We start from the raw sequence: 15321 nt of genomic DNA on the forward strand, positions 1-15321 counted from the left end.
TGTGACAGGGGACGTGGGGTCTGGGGGTCCAGGCCGCGTAAACATCTGACCTGCCCTCGACCTGCCTGGAAACAGACTTAACACACAGGAGTGAGGGTGGCCCACTCGGCAAGAGCACAGCAGAGCACGGCACCAAGGTATGGCGGCAGGTGACAGACCTAAACACAGCCTGTCTGCTCACGTCCTGCCCGCAGCCCAGGCTCTCCACGCCCCGCACAGGAGGCGTGGCCCCACCGCACAGCAGCTCAGCTGCCAGACACCTACCTGCCCAGGATGCTGCTCGCCTGCCCCGCCTCCCCGGCCTCACCCGCACGGGCCACCGCAGCCTAGCCGTGTTTATTTTAAACGCTGCGACCCACTCCGTGCACCTGCCGAGAGGACCTGGTGTGCTCCCGGCTCACATGGCACAATCCGAGTGGTCAGCCCTCACCGTCTCTGTTGTGGTCCTGTTCCCTGACCCTGCAGTTTGAGGCGGGACCCCAACACTTGCCCAGTCCCAAGGAAGACTGTGCACTAGCTGACACTTAGTTTTCACATTAGGCTAAATCAAAAATTCATCCACTGAGCTTCTCAATAAAACCAAGGATCCCTAAACGTCCAATTCTTAGCCTGATGGGCCTGCAGTAAAACAGTGAACACTTATCCTCAAAAGGAACATCCTGGGCATGGAGCCTTTCGGAATCCTTCCTTAAAATTCCCTCTTCCCCCTCCCTCCCAACCAGAGTTGAGAAACAGGGAAATATGTCCCTTAAGAGAAAACTCCTAAGGAGTGAATCAAACGTACTTATGTTGTGCCTGTCGGGACAGCAAGGCTCCTGACAGATGAATCTCAGTGCTGAAAAGTGGAGACAGGGATGGAGGTGCCTGGAGGTCACCTGCCGGGAGGTCATCCCCTCGAGGTCACCTGCCAGGAGGTCACCACCTGGAGGTCACCTGCCAGGAGGTCATCACCCGAAGGTCACCTGGAGGCACCATCTGCACACACTGAGGTCCCTCAAGATAAAATCAAATCAAAGAAGTTACAAAACACTCCCAAGGCCTCAGGAGCCATGAAAGAAGGAGTGAGGCCTCAGGAAAGCACCAGCATCCCCATGTCTGTCTGTCTGTCTGTCTGCCTGGGCGTGAGGACCCTGGGAGATGGCCAAGAGCCGGAGCCGAGGAGACCCCGACCTGGGCTTGGCCAGCGTGCATCACCCGTCCTCCAGTGGGTTGCCCTGTCCCTCTGGCGCTCTTGCCTGCCCAGGCCTGGGAGGGGCCTGCCTCTGAGCGTGGACTCTGCAGAAGCACTTGGAGGGAATCACAACTCGGCCCGGAGAAAACGACTGAGGTGACCCTTCACTCACCCTGACCTGAGCACATGCGGGCAGAGGGGAATCCCTTCCTGGAGCCTCCCTCCCTATGGCCCCGCCTAGAGCCCCACAGGACTCAGCCTTGGGCCAAGAGCAGCCTCGTCCTGGGGGAGAAGACCAGAAAGCCCTTCCCGGAAGCCGCAGCTAAGCCGGGCCTGCCAGATTCCTGCATGGTTTTCAAATACACAGGGACCAGCATGAAGTTTGAAAAAGGCTCCCAGCCCCAAGCTCGCAAATATCAAAAAGCACACTTCCTGCAGGGGAGCAGGAAACAGGCCACACTTACAGGGCACAGAATTTTAGACTTATTTTTTAAAGTAAAAGTTGCAACACTAGTGGCCTCCAAAGTGCACAGCAGAGTGCATGGTGGTGGGCACCACGGTCTTCTGTGTTCACACGGCCTCTCCTCACCCAGAGTCCCCTCCGAACAGAACTGAAAACAAATGCTATGCACTGCTGTGCCTCTTGTTGATGTAATAACTGTGAGACAGTCAAGGAATCCCGCCTCCAGCCCCTGGTCTAGGTCACAAGCTCCAAGTCACCCGTCATACTTGTCACAGGAGACCCTGCACAGCTGGTAAGGGAATGACCTTTAAGGAATGAAGCGCGAAGACAGTGACCTCTGATACAGGGGGCATGCGCCTCAGAAGCCAGGCGGAGACAGTGAGGGGGGCAGCCCTGGACCCCGACTGCCTACCGTGCATGGAGGGAGAGGTCAGCGTGGGAGCAGGAGGGGTGGGAGGGCACTGGGCTCCCATCCCACCCAACATGGATCTTGGTGCCCCGGGGAGCCCCTGCTTCTGCTCCCTGAGCCCAGGAAGACGCTTAAGACGCGTCAACCAACAAACCCGCTATGTCCCCAGGGCCGCCCAGAGGCCTCGGGGTTGAGACCAGCCGCACGCTCAGCCCACCTGACCACTCCCGGCCACGTGCCCAGAGCCCTGCGCCTCTGCCGGCTCGGGAGCCTCTGGGGTGGCGCTGCCCACAGAGCACGGGTGGGACCTGAAATCTCCCTGCAGAGAACCAAGCAAAACCCGAGCCTGTGGGGCACCCAGGAAACTTGCGCTGCGTGGGGTGTCCCCGGGGACGCCTGGGAGTGGAGAGCAGGCCTGCAGGACACTGCAGTCCTCATGCCACAAGCCCCTCCGTCACCAGAAGGGTACAACCAATGACAATGTCCTGGGACACCCCGCTGGGTGCCCATCACCAGTATGAAAACAGATGTCAGCACATGAGGGCATGACAGATGGAGGCATGACAGTGGCATTAGTCCCCCATCTGGTGGAAGGCCGTGGTTGAGGATGCAGGTCAAGGGCAAATGGGTTATCAGAAAGAGACGGTGCAACCACAGAGAACGAGAGACGCCAGCACGAGAAGCCAGGACACGTGCAAAGATACATACCCTAGATTACCTCTAACATGGTAGGCTATCCTAAGTGTCTGCCACTTACCAAATGAATACCTGAAAGACAGAAGGGGAAGAATTGTATTAATTTAGAACGGCTTTACCAAAAACTTCTAATTTAAGCATCATTTTACCCCACTGAAGAAAGATTAACACACTGTCTCCAAACAGAACGGGGACAAGTTACAGAGGTCACATTACTGAGGTACAAGGAAAAAGTGAGGGGAGACATGCACTCAGGTGACAGAGTAGAGGGGAAGCTGAGGGGATACCTGCCCTCAGGTGACTGAGTGGAGGAGACCTGTACTTGGGTGTCTGAGTGGAGGTGAAGGTTAGGGGAAAAGCCACCTCAGGTGTAAGAGTAGAGGTGAAGCTAAGGGGTGACCTGTCCTGAGGAGTCTGAGTGGAGATGAAGCTGAGGGGAGACCTGGTCTCAGATGTTTGAGTGACATGAAGGTGCAGGGAGACCTGCCCTCAGGTGTCTGAGTGAAGGTGAAGGTGAGGGGAGACCTGACTTTAGGTTTCTGAGTGGAGATGAAGGTGAGAAGAGACCTGTCCTGAGGTATCTGAGTGGATATGAAGGTGAGCGGAGACCTGCCATCAGGTGACCCAGTGGAGAGAAAGCTAAGGGGAGATACACCCTCAGGTTTCCAGGTGGAGGTGAAGGTGACGGAGACCTTCCCTCTAAGGTCTAAATGGAGGTAAAGGTGAGGGGAGACCCTCCCACAGGTGTCTGAGTGGATGTGAAAATGAGGGTAGACCTGTGCAGAGGTGTGCGAGTGGAGGTGAAGCTGAGGGAAGACCTGTCCTCAGGTCCCTGAGTGGAGGTAAAGCTGAGGGGAGACCTGCATTCAGGTGTCTGAGTGGAGATAAATGTCAGGGGAGACCTGTCCTAGGTCTCTTAGTAAAGATGAGGTGAGGGGAGACCTGCACTCAGGTGTCTGAGTGGAAGTGAAGCTAAAGTGGAGACCTGTCCTGAGGTGTCTGTGTAGAGGTGAAGAAGAGGGGAGATATGTACTGAGGTTTCTGAGTGGAGGTGAAGCTGAGGGGGCACCTGCTCTCAGGCATCTGAATGGAGATAAAAATGAGGGGAGACCAGCCATCAGCTCTCTGAGTGGAGGTGAAGCTGAAGGGAGTCCTGCGCTCAAGTGTCCGAGTAAAGATGAAGTTGAGGGGAGACATGCTCTGAGGTGTCTGAGTGGAGGTGAAGCTGAGGGGAGACCTGTCCTAGTTTACTGAACTTGGGGTGCATGCCTTAGATACCCAGGTAACTGTCATTGACAGGAGTGTTTCCTATTTGCCCCACTGTACAATCACACTATAGGGCCACGCCCACAACAGGGTATCAATAAACATGTTTGGAAAAGTAAATGTAATACTGTTCACCCTTGAACAATTTGGCATCTAGGCGGGCTATTACTTCTGCAGTGGAGTTTTTTTTTAGACCGGCCCTCTCACTGCAGGTTGAGTGGTTTTCTCATAGGTTTTAGTGAGAAACCTGGGTAGAAGTGGACTCAACGCAATTCTGACCCATGTATTCAGAGGTCAACTGTACTTGGTTTTACTGCAGTAAATAATTTCCTTCAAACATCATGAAAATGTCCTACCCTAGAATCTTTAATTTCAAAGGACACCCCATTATCACGAGCACAGGTTATTAGAAAAGCAACCCTAAATGGAGGATGTGTCAGACATGCCTTCCCTGTGGAACCTGAGGGAGTTGGGGGTCTTCGCCCACAAGGGCTTCCAGGACGCACTCCCGGGGAGCACAAACATGTGTATGGACCCCGGGTCATGGAAAGGAACCCCACAATGTAACACAAGTGGCCCTGGCTGGGATCGCAGTGGCTCCAGAACACATTCCTCACACCTGTGAATCCTCTGCCCGTCACTCTGCCCAAGTTAACACAACACCCACCAGGAGGACCCCAGAATACAAAGGACACAACTGTCTCTAACTGACTCTGCAAGTGACCATGAGGAGTGAAAGGAGCAAGGCAGCAGTCCCAGCTACGCTGTGGATGAGCCATGCAGCGCCTCCTCGGTGACGGCAGCTGCACACGGAGGCCGTGTGGGGTGACTCCATCCGTGTGAAGCAGCCGGAGCAGGCATGTCGGCACAGACAGGAAGCAAGAGCGGGTGCCAGGGGGTGAGGACGCAGGCCCAGGCTGATGAAATGTTTTAGAGGCAGATGGTGATTGTTCTTGCACGCGTTAAATGATTACATTTTATGGTTTGTAAATAAAGATGTTAAAAAAAAAAAAAGTTGTCTGATTAAGGAGGTGTGAATGAAACGATACAAAGTCTGAGATTTGCTGGAAGCTCCCAGTGCGGGGAGGGAAGGGCAGGGTGTGGGGGCGCGAGGAGGGCCTCCTGACTGCCTGTTTCCCACACGAAGCAATTTCCCACCTGAGAAGGCAGGACAGACCCTGCAGGCCAGGCAATAAAGAACACAGTGAGGCCAGGGCCCTTCCTCACTGAGTAAGGGCGTTTTAACAATCCCACCCAGAGAGATGCTGGCTTCCTACAGGGAAAGCTGCACGGAGGAGCGAGGACAGAACGAGCATAGAACATGGGCCTGAGTGCTCTGCGTTACTCCCTCTGCTTCTGAGCAGGATTCTGAGTTTGCATAATAAAAACCTATGAACAGCCAGTGCACACACTGGCTAATGCGAGAAATAAGTTTACCCAGTAAATTATCCCAATAAATAACCTTGGTGAGCAGAGAAAAGGGAAGGGGCTGACTTTTAAAACCTCACAAACAATGGACGTTTTACATTTTCATCAGAACCAACTGGAAGAGACTGAAAGCTAACAGGACAGAGGTGGCCTGGCCCAGCTCCCGCCCACAGTCTGGCCACCAGAACAGTGTCCCCGTGGACACCGGCGACGGGCTTGTGGCATCACTGCTGTCACATTTGCTGAGGGCATTTGGAAATGCGTTCTCTCGTAACTTCACCTGTTTTGAATTTTAAATTTCAAGGCTGCTTGATATAAGATTTTAAAATATAGGCAGTTATATCTAATTACATGAAAAGTTAAAAAGTATTCATTAGACTTTTACAGCTTTTATTATATTTTTAACAGCTGGAACTTATTTTAGAAGCGATGGCCGTCCACGGAACTACTTTGGGGGATGGTCTATTGTTTTGTTCTTTAAAGAAACTCAAGTCCTCCCTGGTCTAAGAGTTCCAGATTTTGCTCCCAAATGGTCTGTATTAACGCCTTACCTCCAACTGTCTGTTAGCGACAGGCCCTCCCCCCCTCAGAGGTGGCCCACAGCCCACCGACCACTCATCTCCACGAGAAGGAAGCCAGAGAACCAAGAAGGGAGGGGTGTGTGTGCCGGGCCTCCTCGCGCCCATGTCTGCAGCCCTCGGCCTTGAGCCACCCCAGCGACCTCTATGCGAGGCTCCTGTTTTACAGAAAGCCTCTGATTAGAAAAGTAAAGCAGTTCCCAGCGATTTTTCACTTTGTAAGAAGGCATCATGGATAAATATTCTTATTTTTTAAATTTTTAAAAAAGATTTATTTATTTAATTTATTTATTTTTGGCCGTGTTGGGCCTTTGTTGCTGTGCACGGGCTTTTCTCTAGTTGCAGTGAGCGGGGGCTACTCTTCGTTGCGGTGCACGGGCTTCTCTTGTTGCAGAGCACGGGCTCTAGGTGCCCAGGCTTCAGGAGCTGTGGCTCGTGGGCTCTGGAGCGCAGGCTCAGTAGTTGCGGCGCACGGGCTTAGCTGTTCCGTGGCATGTGGGATCTTCCCGGACCAGGGCTCGAACCCGTGTCCCCTGCAGTGGCAGGCGGATTCTTAACCACTGTGCCACCAGGGAAGCCCTGGATAAATATTTTAGATTGCTCTCCCCTGGCTGCGGAGGGGCAGCTGTGAATTTGTAGAATTCTCCCACTTTCTTGCCTGGCACAGAGTGCTTCTCGAAGGCCCACTCGGGAAGCAGGTGTATGGGAATTCATGATAAAGCATGTTCTTCCAAGCTGTGCCCATGAGTGCCACGTGGAGACGGCTGAACAGAAGCAGGGCAGGACAGAAAGGCCAGAGGGGGTGAAGCAGCGGCCCGACCGATGCAGCCAATGGGTGACTGCCCCCCGCCCCAAGTCCAGGAACACGGTCTGTCCTGGGACCCGCCACGTCTTGGCACCGTCTGAGAGAGCAGAGAAGGCCCGTGTCAGTGTCCGATGACCGTGGGCAGCGGTGAGCCACTCCTTCGACAAGGACATGGGGTTTCCCCAGGGGACAGGGCCCTGCCGCACGGCCGAAACGGCACCATGCTGCTGCCCGGACCTCGCAAAACCGTAGCAGGAATTCATTTCTACACATCAAATCTATCTACACCCTTAAAAGCACCTGGGGCTACGGGCAGGGGCAGCCGTGGACATCAACTGCGTTTAAGGCCAAAATAAAGTTTTCATCCTCAACAGTCCGAAGGCGGCCGCTATGCAGGGGTCCCCCCCACACCTCTGCAGCCCTCGGGCATCTGCTGCCGGCACTCTTTGAAGTTGATACTCTGTCCCTTCTGCCAGAGGAAAGTGCCAAGGCGGCTTCCTCTGCAGGAAGGGACCTCCGGAGCCCCCGACCTCGCTCCAAGTTTCTAGAGATAATCCTTTCTTCTTTGTGGGGGCCGGGAAGGTGGGAAGAGGAAAGGACGGCCACACGGCCATCCTTAAGAGCAACAAAGAAGCCCTTTAGGATTCCTGCCAAAGCAAAGCACAGATAACAGAACCAGAAATCCAACTTTTTGGGAAAGTTGATAGTAACTGAAGAAACTGAAGAAGGGACTACTCGGGCTTCCGATGTCATTTGAGCAGGACAGCACTGGGCCGGTCCGTCTTCCGTGAGGTCACTCACATTTCACGTAACAACAGTCACTGAGCTCTGGCTCTGTCTCTCTTCAGTGTCACTGACCCCAAGATGTTTCAACGCCTAGAGCAAGAGGACGGGCACCCAGGGCACCAATAAACATGCTCCAGTCCACGGCGACTTGGCCAATGACTGAGTAAACACGGGGATGCCAGAGAGACCTGTGGGGAAGAGCCCATGTCACCGTGTGTGTGCCCCCCTCAAGGAGGGGCTGACACCACCCCCCCCTCCGTATGTGGACTGTGCTGTGATGACCTCCAATGAGGACAAGGTGGAGACTTGGGACAGTGGAGATGCCTGATAGGCATGACCCCGGCCAGAGGTCAGGGCAACGTTAGCAGACAGGTCATGCTGAGGGCAGAGACTCCTGATCCGATGTGTCGACAACAGCACTTTACCTCTGGTCTTCCTCTCAAACCCATCACCACGTCAACAATGAGAAAAACATCAAACAAATCCCGCCGGAGGGACATTCTACAAAACCCCTGACCAGTCCTCCTCAACAGCGTCCAGGCGTCCAGAACAGGGGCGTCTGAGCCACGGTTCCAGCCCAGGGGGGCCCAAGGAGATGCGGCAACCAGATGTCTGTGGGGCCTGGATGGGGTCCCGGGATGGGAAGAACTGAGAAGAGGTGAATGAACAACAGTGTCAACACTGGCTTGCTAAGTGTGACAAATGCACCGTCTAATGTAGAGGATAATAACGGGAAACTGGGAGTGGGGCACACAGGAACTCTGCACTGCTTCTGCAGTAATTCAGTAGGTCTCAAACTCTTCTAAAAACGAAGTCTGTGAAATTAAGAAAAGTCGAGGTAGCTGGGCAGCAACAACATCTGCACCTGTCAGGAGAGCTGCCTCCAACCCCGCAAACAGAACGCATAGAACAGCCGTCACCTCGAGACCAGCCCAGCTCCCCTCCTGTGAGTGCAACACCCGGGGGCTCTGGCAACGGCCAAAGGAGGTGAACTCAAGTTCTGGCCAGAACAGGACAGACTCGCCCTGCACCTGATGTGCCTGGCCCAAAGCTCCTTGTTGCAGACCCAGCGCCTGGCCAACCCCCACCCTGTCCTGCCCGCCAGAGCTGCGCCCTCTGCCAGCAAGGCCTCCTCTATGAAACCCAGACATGGAACCAAGCGTGTCACGGAGCTGGCCCTGGCTGTCTGCCCTTCGGGGACGACTATGACTCCTGCTGTCACCCAGTCCCCAGGCACCATTAAATCAGAACCTACTCCCGCCACGCTTGATCGAGACTCTGGGGGGCAGTGTGTGATCCCAAAGCCATGCGGTGCGGCCACACCTGTGTCCTTGGAAACTCTGGGCCCCCTGGGCCGGCCCTGAACCTCTCCTGAGGGACCTGCTGGCCTGGTGGGCTTCTTACTGCCCGCTCTCGGTGGCAGCACTGTCCTCAGGGAGGCCCCCAAATGTCCAGCCCCCGGGCGCCAAGCCTCTGCCTCGCTTCCTGTCTTGAAGAACCGTCTGGCGTCGTCTCCTTCCCATGTCCGGAAGACACGACAGGTGTCAGGAAGGTGCGCCCCTGCTGCCTGCTGCACCCTCTCTCAGAGCCTCTCAACCAATCCAGACAGAACAGAACCACAGCCTAAGGAAACACCACGACGGCAGTGCATCCGCTCCTCCTTCTCCTCCCTCCGGCCAGCGAAGTCCAAGGACTCCCTCACCCACCCCATAGCTCCGACCCGCCTGGCCCGCTTTGTGAGTCTGTGGCACCTTGACCCTACGGGGTCCCCTCCTTCGGGCCATGGGAGTCGTTCCCATTCCCTGAAAGGAGCCTGACAGCAGCCCTGGTCTAGAGGCAACAGTGCCCAGCTTCCAAGGCCTGAAAACCCAAAACCATGCCTGCCCTGCTCTTCAAGACGAGGTGGGGCAGGTGGGGAGGGCGGTTGTGGTCCTCCCCTTAGATCTGCCCACATGTGAAAGTACCGCCTTCTAACTGCCGGGCCTGGAACAGCAGAAACCCAGAGGAAGCTGGCACATGTGTCCCTGACAAACCACAGGGCGTGTGAGGGGCAGAGCTGACAGCCACCATGGACTCAGGGCCACACTGGTGCTGGCAGCAGAGGAAGGTTCCGGAGATACCTTGCAGGTGAAATCAGGAGGATGTGGAGGTTGATGAAACACGGGGGAAGCAGGAAGAGTCACGAACAAGTCCCAGGTCTCCCCCACGGTCCCACCTGGGGGACAGGCCGAGTGTGGACGTGCTGATTTGTGGAGCTGGGGACACAGCTAAGGCAACAACACAGCCCGGGTGTCTATGGGGTCAGGGTTGGGTCTCAGCATGGCCATGGCTGGCCCCAAGCCTACCCATGCACTGCGCCGCCTCCAGGGTGCAGCTCCAGGAGAGGACCCCAGAGAGCCGGACCCTCACCCAGGGGCAGACCACCCCAGCTGGCCCTGTCTCGGTTCCCTTGTTCCTGCTGCAAGGTGGGAACACTATGATCCTGCTCTCCCTCCTGCCACCACTAGACAAGCAGTTGATAACACCAGTCTTTTCTGGCTCCTCTGAAAGCATCGCTTCCCGAGTCTGAGGACCTGGGTCATCACCCTGCAAAGCACCAACTGCATGACTAAAGCCACTCTCCCCAAAACGAAGATCTTTGACCACTGCCGCCATGAAGTGGATTCATCAGGTTCCTGCTAGCCTCACCGCGCATGTACTAGGACCATGTCAGGAGGGCGGGAGAAGGGCGGGCACGGTCCCAGGATCCCAGGACAAGCAGGCTGTCTGGAAGGCTGCCTGACTCCGCCCAAGACATCGACGTGGGGCCCCACCAGCTTCGCTTGGCAGCAACGCTGCATCCCAGGTCTGCTGAGAACGTTCATTTCCAACGCTGGGGCTTCATCACAGATGCCAGTTGGGGTCAGCAGGAGCAGAGGGGACACCCACTTAAGAGAAGGGAGTGAGCAAGGCTTCAAGTGAAGCAGCGGCCATAGTGCACACAAGCCAGGCTGGGCAGGCGCCGAGCCACCACCACGGGACCCCAGGGCAGGGGCCTCGGTGCCGGCCAAGATGTGCCCCGTGCACCTGCCTGGTGCCTCCTCGCCCCATGGGGGCTTCCTGTCCCCACTGCAGGCCACTAAGCTGGATGACACTTGAAAGACATCCAATCAACAGTGTCCATTATCTGAGGATCTCACCCCAAACAGATATCCTTTTCCCTCAACTTAGAATAAATGGGACGTGAAAAAACAGAGTGTGTCTAACTCTCATGCTGGGGCATCAAGAAAAGGAAAGCCCAATTTCCACTTAAGGGGGCCTCACTCTCCCAGTAAGTTTCCAGCATCACTCTGACAACCTGGAAACTATCATCCATCAGGGAGCCCCGAGTCAAGGTGACCTGAGACACCTTCCAGATCGAGTGGCCTGCCCAGCCTCGCCTGGGGCCCCACACGTGGGCCACAGCAAGCAGCCTGCAGTTCAGCTGAGAACACAGACGTTTGGCATCAAGAACGCGGTAAATAATCCACTGGTCTCCACTGACAGGTTTTTTTTTGTTTGTTTTACATTTTTCACCTAAAACATCTCGTGTCATTTTTTAAAAAAATAAATTTATTTATTTTATTTATTTTATCTTTGGCTGTGTTGGGTCTTTGTTGCTGCGGATGGGCTTTCTCTAGTTGCAGTGAGTTGGGGCTACTCTTCATTGCAGTGCACGGGCTTCTCATTGCAGTGGCTTCTCTTGTAGTGGAGCACAGGCTCTAGGTACGCGTGCTTCAGTAGTTGTGGCTCATGGGCTCTAGAGTGCGGGCTCAGTAGTTGTGGCGCGTGGGCTTAAATGCTCCGCGGCATGTGGGATCTTCCCAGACCAGGGCTCAAACCTATGTCCCCTGCATTGGCAGGTGGATTCTTAACCACTGCGCCACCAGGGAAGCCCTCATGTGTCATTTCTGAGAAAACAGTTTTATTTTATTTTCCTTGAGTGAGCTTAAATTAATTCAAATCACATTTTTAAACACATCCAAGTGGAAGGGAGCAGAACATCTTTTCCACTGAAAAAATACAAGACTATTTTTGGCCATGTGTACTCAGACCAGTTTTCAAAAATCTTCCTGACCAACACATTCTAGATGTGACTAGAAATTACTGTTTAAAATTGACAGTGGAGGGGCTTCCCTGGTGGCGTGGTGGTTAAGATTCTGCATGCCAATGCAGGGGACACGGGTTCGAGCCCTGGTCTGGGAAGATCCCACATGCTGCTGAGCAACTAAGCCTGTGTACCACAACTATTGAGCCTGCGCTCTAGAGCACACGAGCACAACTACTGAAGCCCGCATGCCTAGAGTTCGTGCTCCGAAACAAGAGAAGCCACTGCAGTGAGAAGCCCATGCACTACAACGATGAGTAGCCCACACTCGCCGCAACTAAAGAAAGCTCGTGCACAGCAACAAATACCCAACACAGCCAAAAATAAAATAAACAAATTTATTAAAAAACAAAACAAAACAAAACTGACAGTGGAGGGACTTCCCTAGTGGCACGGTGGTTAAGAATCTGTCTGCTGACACATGGTACACAGGTTCAGTCCCTGGTCTGGGAAGATTCCACATGCCGCAGAGCAACTAAGCCCATGCGCCATAACTACTGAGCCTGTGCTCTAGAGCCCGTGAGCCACAACTACAGAGCCCGTGTGCCACAACTACTGAAGCCCGTGCACCCTAGAGCCCACGTGCCGCAACTACTGAACCCACGTGCTGCAACTACTGAAGCCCGCATGCCTAAAGCCCATGCTCTGCAACAAGAGAAGCCACTGCAATGAGAAGCCTGCGCACTGCAACGAAGAGTAGCCCCTGCTCGCCACCACTAGAGAAAGCCCACAAGCAGCAACGAAGACCCAACGCAACCAAAAATAAATAAAAAGAAAAACCCAAACTGACAGTGGATACGATTTTCCCGGTTGCTGGGCCAGGTTCAGTATGTCCCGAGCCCCGTGTTACAGACAGGTGCGTCCTCTGAGCAGGACACTGGAGCCGGGCATTGTGCTCCCAATCTCTGTAACTCCAGCTGTTAAAACGGGACAAACATACCCAGAATTCTCCCTCCTCTGACATGCGCTAAATCACACGTGCCAAGAAACAGCAGCCTTTTAGACATCACAGACAACCCCAGCCAGAGTCCTCTTGTGCTGTAAACATCCACTGACCAGAGAGACTAGAGGCGGGCAGTGAATGCCTGTGGCCGCCGAGGCGGTCAGACAGCCCGTGGTGGCAGCACCCGTGAATCCCAGGTGGGGAGGAGCAGACAGGAATGAAGGACGCTTCCCTCGCCTCACAGCTGCCTGACGGGCACGAGGCACATTCCACCTACCGGGAGCCAGCCCCTATTTCCACCCTCACTGCTTGGGCCTTCAGAAAAGAAAATGCCATAAATCAGATGTAAATATCATTTGTCTAGGAACCCACACAGTTTCTGTATGGAACTGGACACAGGATGCACCACCACAGTACGATGTTGCCACCCACTTGGTGACCCCTGCAAAACCTGGTAACCGACGCCCATGGCTGTTTCTTCTGATCCACGCAGCTCACGCCACAACACCAGGGCACTGAAGTTTCCCAAAGTCTCTGAATAAATTCTGGCTCTGACTACCAGGGTGCTGGCTGGTCAACAGTTCAACATCAACATGAAGGCCCCAGGAGCAGGGAGGGGAGCCAGGGTGACTGAGACGTCAGCCTTCTTTTCTGTAGACTGGACAGGGAGAGGTGCCTTCAGCTCACACACTGAGTGTCACTCACACTTGCTCGGGGACCAGGGCCAGACGACAGGAGCTGGGAGGGGACCTCTGATGGCTCATGAGCTGAGTGAGTGACACTGAAGGAGTCTGGCGTCTGGGTTAAAACCCATTCATGTCATGGTCCAGGACCTAGCCAGCCCCTTTGACCTGGGCCAGCAGCCAAGAATGTCAGGCCACCGAATGAACCTTTCCTCCCAGAAAACAAAGGCTCCGGTGGGAACATGGCAGGAGGAGCCCCAGAGGTGCTTAACCTCCTGCTCCTCTACACAGACACCACCCCTCCTCCACTTCCTGCTCATCCACGCAGACACCACCCCCTTGTCTACTTCCTCCATGTCTACACAGACACCCGCCCCGACCCCAGAGCTTTCTCTCAAGGCTTCACCTTCTCTTACAGAGTCCTCTGTGCTTCCTCTAGTAGGTGATTCTTCCCCAGGGCCAGAGCCCAGCACTTGAAGAGTGGCACCCCCTCCTCCACTGTCAAACATGGCACAGCACTTCATGGCCCTCAATTTTCCTCCAACCCTATCCAAGCCACACGCTGCACTGATGCCCCCGTCCGTGTTTCCATGTGACTCTCCCTCCATGGAGCCCAACGCTGCCTCTGACCTGTCCGGCACTGGAGCCTATTCCCCCCAGCAGGGCTGGCCTGAACTGTGACCGCTGGCACCAGTTCCTCTCGAACAAGGAAGGAGCAGGTGGGAGCAGGAGCAGAGGAGTAAGCCTCCAAATCAAGCCCCACCACCAGAGTGCTCCCAGCAGCCCACCCAGCAGCTTCCACCTCCATCTCATGGCCCCCCAGCACAAGAGGCTGGCAATGCTATCTCAGGTGTGGCCATGACACTCCCAACAGAATCGCAATTACACCCAAATAAGGAAGCTCCTGGATTTTGGTTGAATGCGACCAGCAGTGTCTACCACAGCCTAATTAAAAGGGTGATATTTTCCAAATTAACGTAAGAAGGAAGCTCACTTGCTTGCTCCTGTTGCCAGGAGGCCTCGTTGGGCTCTGAGGGGTAACACCCCTAGAACCCTGAGTTACCACGCGCCTGCATTATAGGTGCCCCGTCCTTCCCTCTTACCAGATCTGCCCCACGTTGACCAGGGATGTGTAGAGGACCCAGAGAGCAGCCATGAGAACCATATTGGCACAGCTGGAGACCAGGATGAAAGAGGAGATGCCCAGCCCGAGAAGAGCCAGCGCATCCAGGTTGAAATCCATGTGAGACCAGTCCAGAAGCCAGAGGACAGTGGGGGCATAGCTCACGGTCTCCCAGCTGACTTGCCCACGGAAGTGCTGCTGCACACTCCTCAGGTACACTCTGCAGGGCAGCAGTCCCCTGTCTCCAATCAGCTGCTTGTTCTGATGGAAGGCCACCAAGAATGCCACAACTGGAAGGAAAAGAAGACAAAAGGAACGTGAACAGGAATACAGCCCTCTGTAGATACTTTTCAGACGTGCAGGGCCTCGGCTAGGCAAGAAGATGAGGCAGAGTCTAACCAGTGGTTTGGAATCAAAGCGTGGACTCAAGGGGTCTGAGTATTTCACAAAATCTTGGGGGAGATATTAGAAGATCCAACCTGGAGACGTCACAGTGTATGTGTATATGTACACATAGCTATGTGTGTTGTATCTACTTATACACAATGTATACATGTATATAAAATAGACACACATTTATATAAAATATGTGCCTGATTACATAAAATGGTTAACTATCCCAGAATGAACTTTGCTTAAAGAAAATTTACAGTAAAACACTCATGTCAGAAAAATAGAAAGGCCTCAAATCTAAACTTCTACTTTAAGAAATCAGAAAAAAGAGTAAATTATATATAAAACAAGCATCAGAAAAGACTTTTTTAAAAAAAATTATTTATTTATTTATAGCTGTGTTGGGTCTTCGTTTCTGTGCGAGGGCTTTCTCTAGTTGCGGCGAGCGAGG

General features: G+C 54.1%; 1 protein-coding gene across 1 annotated transcript in view; it reads right to left on the reverse strand.

The window, feature by feature from the left end:
- LMF1 (lipase maturation factor 1) overlaps nucleotides 1-14583 on the reverse strand; it is a 70672-nt gene extending 56089 nt beyond the window's left edge. The window contains exon 1 of the mRNA XM_068565623.1: nucleotides 14458-14583. Coding sequence (XP_068421724.1) covers nucleotides 14458-14581 — 124 coding nt within the window. The 5' untranslated portion in view covers nucleotides 14582-14583. The remainder of the gene's footprint in view (nucleotides 1-14457) is intronic.
- Between the last annotated feature and the right edge of the window lie 738 nt (nucleotides 14584-15321).

Source organism: Eschrichtius robustus, chromosome 16, assembly GCF_028021215.1.
Source record: "Eschrichtius robustus isolate mEscRob2 chromosome 16, mEscRob2.pri, whole genome shotgun sequence".
NCBI classification, from domain to species: domain Eukaryota; kingdom Metazoa; phylum Chordata; class Mammalia; order Artiodactyla; family Eschrichtiidae; genus Eschrichtius; species Eschrichtius robustus.